At 45.3% G+C, this 17,226-nt stretch overlaps 1 protein-coding gene across 1 annotated transcript; it reads right to left on the reverse strand.

The window, feature by feature from the left end:
• Positions 1 to 2,205: 2,205 nt before the first annotated feature.
• On the reverse strand, positions 2,206 to 17,017 carry Samd7 (sterile alpha motif domain containing 7). Its single transcript, XM_059264686.1, has 7 exons — positions 16,899 to 17,017; positions 15,330 to 15,454; positions 14,090 to 14,168; positions 11,925 to 12,535; positions 9,951 to 10,069; positions 8,476 to 8,586; positions 2,206 to 4,305 (listed from the first exon to the last, which is right to left on the reverse strand). Exons 1-7 carry the CDS (start codon positions 16,997 to 16,999, stop codon positions 4,111 to 4,113), a joined length of 1,341 nt encoding a protein of 446 aa, XP_059120669.1. The 5' UTR covers positions 17,000 to 17,017; the 3' UTR covers positions 2,206 to 4,110.
• Positions 17,018 to 17,226: the final 209 nt, after the last annotated feature.

The raw sequence follows: 17,226 nt of genomic DNA on the forward strand, positions 1-17,226 counted from the left end.
CAGGGCCAATGTTAATTATCTATTTCTTCTCCTAGCAACTTGCCTTCTCTGCCTCCCCAAGGAACAGATGCCTGAGGTCTCCAGGATGGCAGCTAACCAAATGCTTCTTCGTCCACATCTCCCACTGAGTGTGACCCCCACTGACTCCAGACTCCCCCTCCTCATGTTGCCCCTTGCCAGCAGGAAGTAGCCAGACTTGAACCAGCATCCATATATACCCCAAAAGGTTGGGATGTTGGGGATCTCCCCTCTCCAGACTTTGCCCAAAGAAAGCCTGCCAAGCAGCAGCTCCACCCCCAGGGAGTATTTAAGGTCTGGCCCACAGACATTGCCTTGTGGCTTCTTCTCTTTCCTGGGGCCACCCGGAAATGCTTTGCTCAGCTTAAAATTGGACTTATTAATTTGGCTTGATCTGATTTATTGCATCAGTGGAGAAACCCAATACTGGGGTACAGAAACTTCACTCATTAGGGGGAAGAATTATGGCTTAGAACCCAGACTAGCTTACAGGCCTAGAAATAAGACTCTGCCTTATTTCTTCTCAGTAGCTCTGATGCTTTTAGAAGGATTTACTCAACTCCTCTGAGCAAAATATCCCGTAAGAAATAACATCCTGTGCATCAAATAATTCTTAATGTGGTTGATTTTCAAACAAAGGAGGTTTTCTATCGTTGTGATTTGTCTTTGATTTTATGCTTATACAGAGCAGAGTGTGCTCAAGACCAAAGCAGCGCTAGAGGAGGCGTTTCCTAGGACCAGCTCGAAGCCTCCGCAGGTGAAGATACTGGAACACAACTGACTTGAGTTTCAGCTCCAGGCCTCATGGGGTAGAAGGAAGACAGCTGATTCCTACAAGATGCCCTCTGACCTTCACTCAACACCCCGAGGAGCACACAGAGGGACAGACAGACAAAAATGTCATGCAGTATTGAAATTAAAATATTCTGTATGATAATTGTGGTGGTTTAAGTAAGAATGGCCCCATAGGCTCATGTATTTGAATGCTTAGTCACCAGGGGGTGGCACTATTTGAAAGGGATTAGGGGTGTGGCCTTGCTGGAGGAAGCCTGTCACTGGGGTGGCTTTGAGGTTTCAGAAGCTCAAGCCAGGCCCAGTGCTTTCTCTTTCTGTTGCTTTGTGGATCCAGATGTAGAACTCTCAACTGCTTCTCCAGCACCGTGTCTGCCTGTGTGCTACTGTATCCTGCTATTATAATAATGGACTAAAGTTCTGAAACTGTAAGCCAGCCCCAACTAAATACTTTCCTTTATAAGAGTTGCTGGGTCATGATGTCTCCTCACAGCAATAAAACAGTGAGTAATACAATAATGTAAGTGAAATTTTCATCCTTTAAAGTCATCCCAGTCACTGAAGTATCCCTTTTGTTAAATAGTAGCCAGTAGGAGCTGGAGAGATGCTCTTCCAGAGGTCCTGAGTTCAATTCCCAGCACCCACATGGTGGCTCACAACCATCCATAACTCCAGTTCCAGGGGATCTGATGCCCTCTTCTGATCTCTGAGGGCACCACACATACATGAGTGCACATAAACACACGCAGGCAAAACACGTAAAATTAAAATAAATAATTTACTCATACACGTAAAATTAAAATAAATAATTCTAAAAGTTTTAAAATATAAAGTAGACCTAACTAGTAGAGAGCAGGGAGTTTCACGGGCAGATTATTTCAATCTCCTTTTTGACAGAGAGTTGTCAGAGCCAGGCAGACTTCTGTTAGCATCTCTGATTCCTTTTTTAAATGCATGGATCTAAAATTAAGCACAGTGCTTTTTGTGGTGGTAGTCTGTGGCTGGTGTTGCTGAGTGTTTTCCTCTGAGCAATGCTGACATACATCTGCTCCAGTCAGGCAGTCCCCAGCCCAACAGATTCATCAGCAGGAATAAGAAATTTATGATGTGCATTGGAGCGGTGATCCCCTTCCACAGGAGAGTATCAATTAAGCGTCAGTTTTTACCTCTTACCATAGCACCTGCTTTCCCACAGTGGGCATTTCATCGAACTTCTGAAACCTGGGAATCACAGCAGGTTGTGTGTCCAGATAATTCTACATACTGAGGATTAGATGAGTTAAAAAGGGAGACTGAGATATTTTGCAAGTTACATTTAATCAAAACCCAATATGTGTTATCCACCAGCTTATTGTCAACTTAAGCAAAATTAATAAAGTTTTGAAATTTGTGGGGATTTTCTTCTTTCTGACTGACCCTCAAGAAAGGGATCAAGAGATTGAGCTAGAAATTTACAAGCATATTTGATGATATGACAGGTTTTTAAAAATTAATTAAAAATTAACATACAAAGTATCAGGTTTGATAATGAGATTTACAAACATAGACTAGTTTTGTTGGTCTTTCACCCCGTTTCTCTAACCCCTCACCCCTTGGACGCGCTCCCACTCCAGTAGCCTCCTTTCTGTTCTCACGTCCCACATGCCCATGGTCCTCAACTGACTTCCTCAATACCTGTTTGTCCCCCCCTTTCTAGTTTCAAAGTCAAAACCCATGCTAATGTCCACATGTCCATAGAAATGCCATAAAATAATTTTATATCAGAAAAAAATGTTATCATGGGGAAAAATAAAAGGAAGCAAAACTCAGCTAAATCAGCAAGGACTCTGGGGAAAGGACTTTGGAATTTCACCTTCCAGATCAAAAGTGGATTCAGTAGTGTAGTAGAATATTTTAAGGTATGTTACTTGTGTTCATATTGCATTTGTTTAACTCTGTGAAGCTGTGTTTCTGTGTCTGCCTAAAACACCTGATGGTCTAATAAAGAACTGGCCAATAGCAAGGCAGGAGAAAGGATGGGCAGGGAGTGTGTATAGAAGGAGAAAACTGGGAGGAGAGATCAGAGCTGGGTGGTGGGCCTCCCCAAAAGAGCAAAAGAGAAAAAAATAACAATACAGTAGTGTGCTCTTTGTGTTACTAAGTTAAATGTGTGTGTTTAAATTCTCCAAAACACAGTATTTGGAAACAGCATGTTTGGGATGGTAGTTCTGTGGTCAGGAACCCGCAGAAGCTTGACTGATAGCCTGGACCAGGGTCTTGTGAGCTGGAGTCAGGCTGTGGGCCAAGACTTACCGCACTTTCTCATACCTGAATGGCATGAGGCTGTTTGTTGGCAGGCTTCTGAGTGTCCACTGTCAAGGTTCATCACATGGAGCTCTCTACCCAGGGCTGCTTGGAGATGGAAAGTGACATAAAAAGCAGACAGAAGCCACAGGAGTGATCCCTGCCAGACCTTAAGGGTGTGCCACGTTAGGAAGAACTCTTTGGTCCAGCCCACTCTAAGGGCAAGTATACTAGACCATGGGACTGTGGGCTATCTGAAAGGCTTCTTGCCAGGGTTAGTTCACATGAACTGTGAATCTGAAAAATAGACACACCTTCTCATGGTTTACAATTCAGAACATTCAAAATAAGACCTTTTCCTGTGCCTGCCGGCTAGTCCTCTTTGATTGAATTGTCAAATTCCTCTGTGTCCTTCTGGAGTCATTCTGTCAAATGTTAAGTGGAGGATTGGAACTCGACATGGAGCAGACAGTCACCTCGACCATCACCTCCCTCTACTTCCAGCCTGCAGCGTACAGGTGACTTTCCCCACCCCTCCAACGAATCCTAACTTCTCTCTCATGAGGCCTAGCCTGGGCTAGACACTGCCTGTCGTGGGATAAGGCAGGCATCTGTGGTCAGCTTCTCTCTGTCTTCCTCTTCTGCCTCCTCAAATCAGAGCCTGTGTCTCCACCAGGGTTGGAAGATAGAAGGAGTGAGGAGATGGAGTTCCTTTTCAGTTTCTACTCTCAGCTTCTTCAGAGTGTTCCTCACAGAGGCCTCAGACTGAGGCTTGCAAGATGTTTGTGAATTCTCATCCCCATTAGCATTTTCTCTAAGGACAGTTCTCCAGAACCTTGGCACTTGGGTCACTTCGGCATGGCAGGAAGCTTGTTGGGTGAGATCCTCCCAAGACAATGCTAGGAGTATGGTCTCACTCTCCATGTCCTCCACCTGGCCCCAGGAAGCTCTCACACATGGCAGGGAACGTCTGCAACTCTAGAAAACTGAGAGTGACTTATTTGTCTTTGAGTATTTTTAATTTCTCATACTGTCTTGCTCAGTTCTTTTGGGAATCATTACATCCTGGGAACAAGGAACGCTCAAACCATCACTCCAGGAATTAATATCCAAAAGAGGGGATGTGTCTGCTGGATGATCAAATGCTTGCCTTGCATGCGTGGGAAGTGAAGGAATTTTCTTACAGAACGTATTTCCAACATGCTGAGATACCTTTGAAGACAAAATAATTATAGTAATTAAGCCTGGATTCTTTTGATAACAAACCCTGCAAACCATGGGGGAGGGGGGAGGGAGGCTGAGGTAATTTCAGACGTGGACCATCTATATAGATGAAGGAGGTCGCACTTCTAGTATGTGGTAGGTCTTGCTTGTTATTCAGAGTCATGTGACACTTACAGCTGTAAAACTGGGTATCTGGTGTCTCCCAGTCTCCATTTCTTCTCTGGCTCTGCTGTGGTTCCTCGGCCCCAAATCAGTCTCATTCTGGGTCTAGCCCACCTTTCCGCTCTACTACGTCTCCACCAAAAGCCAGCCAGCTTTTCTTGGACCAGGCCAAAATTCTTGAAATAACTCTAACACCTACCGGTCACCAGTGAGACACAGTCAGGCTGTCGTGGGAGTTGTACCTTGATGCTAACTAACCATTGGGTGCCTACACTGGGGTTCCATCACCCTTGCTTTGACAAACTTGGCCCTGGATGGAAACCAGGCCACATCTGCATGATTCAAACCCCAAAGCTGCCTGTGTTCTGCTAATGTGTAGAGTTCCAAATCCCGCCCTTTTCCTTGCATGCCCAACTCAGATCCATCCTCTAGGATTCTGTCCCAGCAAGGGGCTGGTTCTTTACTCCTGCTCATGTCCACTATCATGAGGATTCCCTCAGTTTCCATCTTGGGTACCCAGACCTCATTCAAACTCTTGCTTGTTCGCCCTCTGAATTCTCGAGTGTTAACCAGAGCCTTCCAACTCTGTTACTTTGGTTCCCAGTGACAAGGACTTCACGACTCCTCTTTGATTGACAACTGCTATTTATGGGGCCTTCCCCAGCTGGCAGATAGTACCTGGGATCTAACTGCTCCACTGGTTTTCAGGGAGGAAAAGCTATCACATGGGGGAACGCAGAAAAGAACAACAAATCAAAGTCGAACAGAACTGACCCGTGAATTGTCTGTAAGTATGCCAAGAGAGACAGTATCCTCACTAAAGAAAAGGAAGTCACTTAAAAATAGTTCCACACTGTATCCATGTTAGTTCTTAGTTCTGACAAATGTATTCCTGTTACCTAAGATGTCATGCTAACATTGGGAAGAGCAGGGAAAACTGTCTATCTTAATTTTACAACTTTACTACTTCTAACCATTCTAAAACAAGAAGTTAAAGCAAACAGCAAACAAACAAACACCCAGCACCACGTCAGAGCCCTGGTGAGGACATTAAGTGTTGAGTGCTCACCGTAGACCTCCTCTCTCGCTTTCTTTTTTACTTTGAGGCTGGACTTGAACTCACTATCTTTTTGTCTCAGTGTCCTAAGTCCTGGGATTACAGCTGGGTACTCCCATGCTCTGCTGAATAGTTTCCAGGCTGAAGAGAAGGCTTAGTGGCTAGAATACTTATTGCTCTCCTAGAGGACTTGAGTTCAATTCCCAGCACCCACAAGGGCAACTCACAAGTGTCTGTAACTCCAGTTCCAGGAGATCTGGTTCCCTTTTCTGGTTCCCATGGGCACCAGGCACATACGGGGCAATAGACATACATGCAGAAATAACACTTATTCACATAAAATTAAAAATAAAGAATTTCTATATCCTAAAATTTTTAGACAAATAAAAATGATACTGGCAGGACATTCTTTCTTTTAAAAGTTGTGTGCATGTATGTGGGGGGAGGAGCTGTGTGTATGTGTGTGTACATGTTTATGTGTATGGGGGGTGCGTGTGGAGGCCAGAGGTCCAGGCCGACTGTCTTCCTCTGTTGCTTCCCGCCTTGTTTTTTAGTGAAAGTCTTACTGAAGCTGCAGCTGATTTGGTAAGCCCAGCCGGCCGGGGCGCTGCAGGGGTCTCTGCCTTTAGCAGCACCAGGATTATAGGGGCACGCCACCATGTCCAGCTTTTTTGTCTTCCCATGAGAGCAGAGGACCTAAGCTCAGTTCCTCATGCATGTGTAGCATCACTTTACCAACCAAGCCTCCTCTCCAGCCCTAAAAGAACATTCTGAAGTTCTAGGTCCTGATGTAAATATTTCTGGCAAACAGGTGCAGGCTTTCATAAATTTGGGGACAAACTAATTGTTGATTTTTGTTTCATTTGAGACAGTTCACTCTTTAAAAAAAGACATGATCTGTTATGAGACTTTGTATGCTCTAAGCTCACAAAGAGTAAAGATTCCTTCTCTTCTGAAGGGGACAGAGGGAAATAACAATTAAAACTGTATATAACAAATAGATTATATTTATGGTCGGGGTCAGAAGTGTTATGAGGAGAAAAGAGCAGAGAGAGAGATATCAGCAGTCTACAGGGAGGCTGGGCAAGGTGAGGCTTTACATAGCGTGAGCAGAGCAAGCCTCAGTGAGAAGGTGCAATCGAACAAAGACGGAGGTAAGGACCAAGCGTGGCAGCTCTAGCTTGTATTCCAGTACTGGGAAGGCTGAGGCAGGAGATTCTCTGTAACTTTGATGCTGGCCTGGAATACAGACTGAGACCCTCAGAACAAAGAAAAAAAACTAACAACAACAAAACAACTAAGAAAGCAAAATCAAACAAACAAAACCCTCCAAAAGATGAGGGAGCAAAGAATGAGGCCTGTTATGCCCAGATAGGGACCCCAAAGACTTCACCACAGACCTTAGGTTCAGAATGCAACAGCATGGTTTATTTCTGTTTGTTTACAAGCCTCGGGCAGGGAAGCTCGATCCAAAGCACTCACTCTTAGTCGTGAGGCCAGGAGGAACTTGCTTTTTCTTTGTGTGGCTAGCTTTTTAAAGGCAAAATCCACAAGCCCTTCAGGGGGGTTGGGGGAGTTTTGCACGGGTGCAACTCAGATTGGTTTATTTTTATCTCTGTTCTCTTTTAATTGGGTGAGGGTATGTAACCTTTGAATTTACTGGTTGGTGGTTACAATTTATTACTTTGGGGGCAGTCCAGCACAAGTCCCAGGCTTTGTCCTTGAGCCACCATGGGGGCTGGCTGGTCAAGCACGTACTGCACATAACTCTAAGTTGGTGAGGGGCCCCAGAGAGTAAACATCTGGCTGAACTTTGAGCAGTCAGAGTACATGCAGAAAGGGAGCTACTTCAAGGACTATGTCATAGCCCTCTCAGAAACTGCTTGCTCAAGTCTCAGAAAACTGAAATTGAGGCCTGATCTCTGAGAGAAGACTGAGCAGCTTGTTATGGCATCTGCATGGTCCTTTCAAGGCCCTTAGGCAGGGCCCTCCAGACAGCATGATGCCCTAGGGGAGAATATGTCCGAACATTGAAGGAGCCGCCAGCAGCAAGTGAGCAGCAGCCCAGGGTGCTGCTGGCGGGCAGGGGAAGACCAGGCTGGGTGCTGGAAGTCTGCACTGCTGTGCCTGCTGAGCAGGAATGCTAAGGCTTTCGCGCTGACTCTGAAGGGACTCCAGGGTTTGTGGCAGAGGAGCGACACGATTTGTCTTAGGCATGGAGTCACCTTTCACGCCATGTGGGTGACTCTGGATTGGGAAGAGCCAAGCAGGGAGAAGAGCCAGAGGTTGGAATCTGGTGAAGTCGTCAGTGACAGTTGACGGTGCTGGAGTTGGCCTATCCAGCCCTCAGGAGCCAATTATTACCATTCTTTTTCTTTTTAGGAGTTATCAAGCTAGTTGTTAAAACACGCCATCATTAAAACTTAAATAAGCCTAAATGAAATTATATGGCAAGTGGAAGTAGTAAGTATTCGGAGCTCATTGCTTCTTGCTTTAAACCTAATTTATCTGTCATTATTGTTTATTGCTACCTATGTTCTTAGAGATATTTACACTGAGATACAACATGCCTGTTACATATGGTGTACTCAGAAATGAGGTGTTGCTATGTGTCTCTTCCCAATTCTGTATCCACTGACATTTATGAACTTGTCACTTAGAGTCATTGACACTATGACAGCTACAAATCAGGGTCTGTTTCTCTTTATAAAGAGACGGAACTGCAACCATCCACCAGCACACGGCGGCTTATTGCCTCCCCGCCACATCTAGAAATGAGTACCACCCTCATCAAGTGTTTTTAGGTTTCCTCGCTTCTCTCACATCCTCAGTTACAGAGGGGGAAGGTGAAAGGGGGACTGAATAAGTATTCTGTATATTAATATTACAACACCATAACGTGGCCCATTTCTCCTGGGCTTTTCATCGTTGCTATATACCTGAGACTGGATTTTTAGTGCTGGCCCAAGCTTCAGCCCCATGGTGCCTCGAAGATGGTGCTCGGTGAGAAGGGGCAGTGTTTCTCCATCAATCGCGTGATCCTTAAATACCTGAAGAAACCCGAAAATCATTAGCCTGGTTGCTGAGTTTTGTAGTAAAGCCCGTGTCTCATGCGCAGATAGTTTGGTGTTGGAGTATTTGCATATAAAAGACTGTTTAAAGGTGACACAGAGCCTTATAAGTCTCTCTTTAGCTGCTGGTTTGTCTGGGCTCTAGGGCCATGTAACTAATAATATCCGGAATGCTCTGTAGTTCTGTTTGTTAGACTCACTCAACCTGGAGTAATGATCTGAGGGCAGCATCTATGTCTCATTTACTGTGCAGCCCTGATGCAGTGTGTGGATGTACTCCCTGGGAAAATGGTTGGAGTTAAGGGGTCGGGGAAGAGCCGTCACAGACAACATGGCCCCTCGTGGAGGCAGATGCAGTGCCTCTGTCTTCTGGGTTAAAGGTAGGTGGAAAAAGGCAAGGAAGGCCTGGGTAAGAGCTATCCACCAGCCTTTCCAGAAGGGTCTGCTCCGACTCTAGTCTGTGATAACACCTTTCTCTCAGAAGCTGGAAGCCTGCTGATGGGTAGATATCCAGGCAGGTAAAGAAGCGGATGTGAAACGCTCACTGGTCGGTAGCAGTTAACTTTGTAATGTCCAGCTTCAACCTGCCTCACAAGCCTTCTATGCTCACTTCTAAGTTTTCTCTTTAAATCTTCTCCACCCTCCTCAGACTTTAGAGCTTACAGGGTTCTCCCTCATTTTCAGACAGCCTTCTAATTCAGAAAGAAGAGGACAAGAAAGTAGTAGGTAGAAGTCCCTGTAAACCTGAACAATAAATCTAAATTCAGATACTTCTTCCCACTGTATGTGTGTATGTATATGTGTTTGTATGTGTGTATGCGTGTATATGTATTTGTATGTGTGTGTATGTATGTGTGTATATATGTGTATGTGTGTGCGTGCGTGTGTGTGTATATGTATTTGTATGTGTGTGTATGTATGTGTGTATATATGTGTATGTGTGTGCGTGTGTGTGTGTGTGTGTGTGTGTGTGTGTGTGTGTGTGTGTGTGTTCTGGGGATTGAGTTCAAGTCCTTTCACTTGCATGACAGTCTATGGACTGAGTTTTTTTTTTTTTTTTTAGGACAAAGTACATATTTCTGTTATTTAGGTTCTGTAGTAAATATTTCTCATTCTTTTTGGATATTTAGCCCCTGAGTCCCATTCTCATGAGTCTAGACAGGACAGAAAATTAAGCTAAATAGGCTTCCCAGGGTTTCTCTGATGCCTGTGTCCAGCAGTCATAGAGACGTCTCCAGTGAGAGACAGTGTCATAAGGTAGGGATTTCAGTAGGAAGTTTGACAAAACTCATTGTACATTAAATAGTCTAAACTTTCATAGTTCTGCAAAAATACCAAGTTACCTGGGCGTAGTCTGAGCAGCCCGGAAGGCCTCTGATGAAGTTGTGCACATCATCTACAGTCCATTTCTGAATATCAGCTGAAGAACGGTTTTCCCTAAGGGCAACCAGTTCATGTGTTCCTTTAACATGAAAAGAAATTGTTATGTGGTATAAAATGTCCATTCAGAAGGAGACGCTTAGAACACAGGTTTGCGTTTAGCTGTATGAACTCACTAATGTCTGTCCCAGTGTGCTCCGTTTATACAGGCCGATTTTTGAACTCCCTGAAGATATTCAGACTCACTGTCAAATGCTTATCTCCTCTCTTAAGGTCTCTTCAGTGACAAAACACTAAGCGAACAGAGAAGTTCCAGATTCGCTCTATGATCTCTGAGTGCTGACAGAAAGGCTCTGTGAACTTCATTTTTCCATATTAATGCTACAATTCTACGTTACGTGATCTTCTGTGCCCATCATGATCTGAACATGAGCCAAGAACTTCATAGTGAAGTAGTTGGTGTGGTGGCTACATCGGTGCCCTAGTTCACCTTAACTGTCGAGTTGACAGAACCTAGAATTACCTAAGGCAATCTCAGTGGAAGCAGTGCCTGGATCAGGTTATGTGTGGGCAGGTCTGTGGGGACTGTCTTCATTGTTAATTGATGTGGGAGGGCCCAGCCCACTGTGGGCAGCACCACGCCTTGGGCAGGTGGTCTTGAACCATATAAAAAAACTGGTTATTATAAACCTGCCCGCCAGACAGCAAACAGTGTCCGCCTTGGTTCCTGACACATTTCCTGTCTGTGAGGTGAATTCCCTCCTTGGAGGGAATGCCATGTGGAGTAGCAAGCAGGCTTGCCCTCAAGCTCCTGTCTTGAGTTCTTGCTTTGACTTGGCTGGTGGTGGCCTGTGGCCGGGGACTGGCCTGAGAACTGTAACCTGAACAGACTCTTCCCTTCAGTTACTTTCGGTCACACTGTTTCATCACAGCCACGGAGAGGAAGCTGCGACCATCGGGGACACGCCAAACCTCTGTGTTTTAATTTTTTCCTAAACAAATTCTAGAGCTATCCAATATGAGAGTTTCTCTGTAGTACAATAATACTTCCAAAACTGATGGTTTATGCTTTTGGTAGTTTTTCTACACTTGGGTACAGGGGAGATAGAATTTATACTTTAAAGCAAAAGCCCTCGGGGCTACAGCGATGGCTCAGTGGTTAGGAGCACTGGCTGCTCTTCCAGAGACCTGGGTTCAATTCCCAGCACCCACATGGCAGCTCACAGCTGTCTGTAACTCCAGTTCCAGGAGATCTGACACCTTCACACAGACATACATGCAGGCAAAACACCAGTGAACATAAAGTAAAAATAAATAAATAAAAAGCAAAGCGAAACAAAACCCCCAAATCCATAACAAAATAGCCCTCTAGTTTGTGTTAAAGAGATTCACAATTAAATTAAAATTTTAATTAAAAATTTTCATACTTTCTCATATCTATCCTCTCAATCTGTGTTGAATGGTTTTTATACAGCAATACATATCCAGACTAGTGTTTCTAACATGACTCGTGAGAAGTGATACAATAAAGTGACTTCAAGAAGTCATTTAAAACAGGATTAAGAAAATAGAGGTGGAAGGTCTGGACAGGTGACTCAGCAGTTAGGATCACTGCTGCTCTTCCAGAGGACCTGGGTTTGGGTCCCAGGCACCTCACACCCCCTGTAGCTCCAGGCCCTGAGGATCCAGTGATCTTTTCTGGTCCCTGCAAACACTGCAGGCACGTGGTGTACACGTGCACGTGCAGGCGAAATACCCATAGGCATAGAATAAAAAGAAGTAAGTCTGTTAAAAAGTGGAGGTGGGACAGAGGTAGACGGAGGGTCTGAACATGAGAATGAAGGCCATGTGAAGGCATGGCTGTCACAGTTCCCTCCCCAGTGGGAAGACCTCACCCTGGAGCTGCCGAGGACCTGCCCTTGACCCCAGACACCGACCTGAGGGAGGCAGGATGGAAACGGGCAGGCCAACCCCGTTCTGTTCATCGCAGCCTTCACAGCCCTGTTCAGAGGGCTTTGCCTTCCCACCATGCCAAGCCTTGGCCTCTAGGGAAGGGGCTTTCCTCTGGCTTGGCTGGAGCTCTCTGCAGGGGTTGACGAGGCCTGAAGTCGGCTTTTCATCCATTTCCCTTGACTTCTGGCTGTTGTCTACCTCGATTTCTGGATCCTTGATGCCCTCCTCTTCTTCATAGGGAACGTCAGGCATCTGGCCTGAGCTTTTTTCTTCTGTTTGACGTTTGAAACTCTCAATGTCGTTCTCTAGAGGTTTCTGGTAGACTGGACCTCTCCTGAGTCGGTATTTCTGGCCCCAGCACTCTGTAAAGTGGGGTCTAGTTGTCAGCAGAATAGGATTTCCCTGAAGATGTCGGGGGGTGCTTCTGTGTAGATGCAGATCACTGGCAGGCAGTGCGCTCCTGCCTTGGAAGCCTGCAGGGCCACCCAGGCAACTGGACCCGTAAAAGAGTGGTATCCCCAGGCCAGTGAGTCCCTGGGGATTAACTCTTTCCATCCTCCTTTGGTGGTAAAGAGAATACATTTCTATTTCTGCCCTAAAAACAAAATGATATAGTTTACATGACCCCAGACAATCATTAGAAATCTAATTCTTTTTTTTACATTTATTTATTTTGGCTGCATGGAAAGATGGGTGCATGCATGCCTTCGTGTGTGTGTGTGTGTGTGTGTGTGTGTGTGTGTGTGTGTGTATGTGTGTAGGTCAGAGTACAATGTGAGGGAGTTGGTCCACTGTGTGTGTGCCGAGGATCGAATTCACATTGCCAGGCATCAAGCACCTTGATTTGCTGAGCCATCCTGGGGCCCCAGAAATGTAATTTTAACAGGCCCTCACCTTCCCTAAGTTCTTCCCTTTGCTTTTCCTATGATTACAGTGTCTGTCTGAAGCCTGTTTGATGGAGACGGGAATCCTTTCAGAGGTGGAAGGAGCTTGGTCTTTGGAGGCCTGAAAGTGGGGGGTTTGGGTGAGCGTCATAAAGCAAGTCTGAGGCTCGGCTGTGGGTCTGCCTGTGTGCACAGAGCCTTAGCAGGTGTGGGGATGATGTAGCAGCAGCAGTTTCTTGCCAGACACTAAACTCCATGGAGGTGTTTAATTCCGTAGCACAATGATAGTCAGCGGGACTCACGCAATTGGTGCTTGCTTGGTGGGTCTAGGTCACTGCAGACGGGTGGGCAGGCAAGGGAAGGGGGCTTGCTTCTGCTCACTTCACACTGCCCATCAGCCTGTGACCTCCTGGACCTTCCCTCTCCCAGGCCAGGCCCTGTTCACCACGGATGCTCTTTATTTGCTGCTGGCCACTGCAGGTTTAAGACCATTGTTGGGTTGATATGATTCCCTGGGGACATACCCTGAAGTGGAGTTGGTGAGTTTCACACCTGTCTTCAGGCAGAACTGAAGCCATTTAAGACAGAAATGCCAGTGGGAATTTCAGAGGATTTGCAGGCAGGATTTTGTATTATGGGTCAATGGAAAGCTATTAAATATGCAGATCTAGCCACCCTTAGCTCCACTTTGTGGAGTGGGGAGGTATGTGCATGTGTTGTGTGTGGTGTGTGCCTGAGCACAAGTGTGCACATATGTGCAGAGACAGCAGCAGGACCTTGGGTGCCCTCCTGACCTCTCCTCCTATGTCACTATCCTGTTCCCTCAAGATGGGTCTTTTACTCAGATGGCAGCTCACTGGTTTTTGGCTAGGCTGGCTGGACAGCAAACCTTCAATCCCTGGGATTAAAAATGTGTGTGGTCACACCCAACTTTGTGTGTGGATGCCAAGGATCTCACCTCAAAACCTCATGTTTGCGAAGCAAATGTTCTCACTAAGTGTTCTAATCCCCAGACCCCACTGTCTGCTTTTTAATCTTCTTTTTATTATTAAAAAGCTTGTATATACATGTTTGTATAATTTATTATATAATGTTCCTGAAGTACTTTCTGTAAATGATCAGTACATGTGTGTGTATAGATGGCATGTGTTCCTCATCATATCTCTTATGTTCTTCTATTGTATTTATATGTATTTATTTAATTTACTTAAAACAAGCTCAGATGGATTGAGTAGGAGACAAATAAAACAATATTATTAAATTACCTGGCAGTGTGATGCCTTTCAATCATCTCATTCCTTGTGGGCATGGTCTTTATGGGTTCAGGTGGTAAAATGCCCCAGCCTTGAGAGAAGAAGGGAGGAGGGAGGGAGAGAGAACCACCCCATCCCACAATCAAATTAGAGGCATAGACTTGAAAATAATAAAGGAATTCAAAACAGAATCTGCAGAAACCCCTAAGCTGGACTGGCATGTGGTAAATGGTGTCAGAATCTTACACTATTTGCCTAGAACCTGATAAATGCCACCAGATCAACAGCATATAACGTTTCAGTTTTTTCTTGAATTGTCAGTCTTTTCCTGTTATACTTCAAAAGGGAGAAGATGGTCTATGCCTCCTTGATGTGTCTTTTCTTGTCCTGTTTAATTACATATATTTCTAAGGTACAATGTGATGTTTTGATAAATGCTTACATTGGGAGAATGGTTAAATCAAGTTAATAACATATCTACCATCTCATATCTTTATTATTTTTATGGTGCAGACATTTGAAATCTATCAGCATTTTTAAACTATGTAGCACATTATTATAAATAGTGACTTACTATCCTGTATGAAACATCTCTAGAATAAAATCAGAATAAGAGCTAAATTCTCTCTACAACTTATGAGACCATATGCTATTTCATTATTTTGGTTTGGTTTTGGGGTACTGGGAACTGAGTCCAGGTCCTCAAGCATGCTAATCAGGTGCTCTACATGGAGCTATTCTGTACCCTCATCTCAAGTCAGAAACTGCCTGAAGCACTTAACTCTCAGAGAATGCTCTTGGAAACCCCTCATGTCTTCACATGAAAGATAAGTAAAATGGTAGTGTTGCTCGTCTGCCACCATATTGGTGCCCGGATGGGCAACTCAGTCTTGCTCACACAGTGGTACCTAGAAAGCTCAACCTAGGAAGCAAGTGCACCAAGGGTGAGGGTTTGACCACGGCCCAGGCCTCCAGTGTTGAGCATCAACACTGCTCACACAGCTCCACACACTGGTGCCGCCGCACACACGGCTCCACACACTGGTGCCGCCGCACACACGACTCCACACACTGGTGCCGCCGTACACACGTCCACAGACTGGTGCCGCCGCACACACGGCTCCACACACTGGTGCCGCCGCACACACGACTCCACACACTGGTGCCACCTCACACACGGCTCCACACACTGGTGCCGCCGCACACACGACTCCACACACTGGTGCCGCTGCACACTCGCTGCCGCTCATACCTGAGTAGAAGTGGCCCGGCAGCGGGTTTGGCACGTTTGCACTCGGGACAACAGAGGATCCAAACTGGGAGGGAGCACAAAACTGGCTCGGATCAGTTGGAGCTATACTGGAGGTCAAGACATCTCTAGGAGGAAAAAAGGACACAAAATAAGGAGACGGTGGCAGGAATTATACGAAGTTTATTGCTAAGTGTGATGATCTAAGTTCATTGTTAAGCTAGTTGAATTTAGAATCGTCTAGAAAATTGAGGCACACTTCTTGACAGGTTCTCTAGGGCAGGAGATGCGGCTGGGATCTCATGGGAATGTGACGAAATCCAAGGAGAGAGTGAGCAGAAGGCCAGTGTCCCTGCTTTTCTGGCCCAGCATGATGTGAATTATTCTGCTGTGGTATGCCTCCCCTGCTGGGATAGAATCATCCAGAAGTGTGAGCCAACATCCGGGATTGTGGTCACAGCCACACAAAAGTGACATTTACTTAGGTACTGGACTTTTTAATAGCTGCTTGGGACTCCATAGAAACCGAAGTGCAAATGCCCTGAAGTCTCACTGGAGAAGCCATGGTGGGAATACTCACCCTGGCCATTATGCTCTGAGCACACAGTTTGTTCATATTTAATGGTCCCTCAGTGGCATTTGCCATCTAGGATAAACATTTGGCCACCTCAGTGGGCAACTTATTTATTTTCATATTCCATGAACAAGGACAAATATTGGGTTTTATCTTCAAAATATTCCAAAGAAGGAAACCAGAATGTTGCCAGAGTGTAAAACCAAAATACTTATAATTGCCCTGCTACTGAAAGAATGATTTGGTGACATCCAGGGATCCAGATATTATAGACTTAGTTAGGGTGGAGCCTTGATCTGATAGGATTGAGTTTCCCAAGGAGAGGTGCCACTCTGGAGAGTGCCCATCATCCTCACAGGGAGGACACAGGGAGGAGATAGCATCTACACGCTAGGAAGCAGGACTCACCAGAAACTAACTGGGCAGGAGTGTGATTTTTGGACTTGTAGTATCCAGAACTGGAGACCCAAGTGTCTTTTATTTTTTTCTTTACTTAAAAAAAAATATATGTGAATGGATGTTTTATCTGATGTGTACCACAAGTGTGTAGTAGCAGGAAGGCCAGAAGAGGGTGTTGGATCCCCTAGGACGGTGAGTTACAGACTGTTGTGAGCTTCCATGTGAGTGCTAGGATTTGAACCCTGTCCTCTGGAAGCAGCGGCCAGTGCTTTTGATTGCTGAGCCATCTCTCCAGCCCTAAACATCTGGGATTTAAACCATTTGAGTTTTGTTGTGGTAGCCTCAGAAGACCAATCCAGCAGTTTTTGTACTTGATATTGCCACCACATTCCAAGAAAATGTGATTATTTATTGGTTAGCAGGTCAAACAAGCATCAAAGGGAAGTAGAGCCTTAGGTTCTAGAGGTTAGACCAGCAGAGTGCCATGGTACAGTTCACTGAGATAGCCCCAATGTTGTTTTATCATTTAATGTTAACATCGTTTCGAACTCTAATGATGACTTCTCTTTGGACTGAACTATCAGATTGAAGAGATGTACCTGTCCACAATTGGAGGCCCAAATGGTGAGGGAACCAGTGGAATCCTCTGATGTCCTGATGGTGTCAGTAAAGGGTTCACAGACATCACTGGGTTTGTCATCAGATCTCTTGACTCTGAAGGAATTCTAAAAAGAAACAAGTACATTAACAAATACCTACTGAGAAATATTTTCCTGTGTGTGTGTGTGTGTGTGTGTGTGTGTGTGTGTGTGTGCACCCATTCAGGCACAGTGTGTGGAGGTTGTTCCTCAAGAGCTGTCCACCTTGTGTTTTGGGGACCTGGGTCTGGCAGTCATCCCTAGGGACCTTCCTGTCTTGGCTTCCCCA

This window comes from Peromyscus eremicus, chromosome 6, assembly GCF_949786415.1.
Source record: "Peromyscus eremicus chromosome 6, PerEre_H2_v1, whole genome shotgun sequence".
NCBI classification, from domain to species: domain Eukaryota; kingdom Metazoa; phylum Chordata; class Mammalia; order Rodentia; family Cricetidae; genus Peromyscus; species Peromyscus eremicus.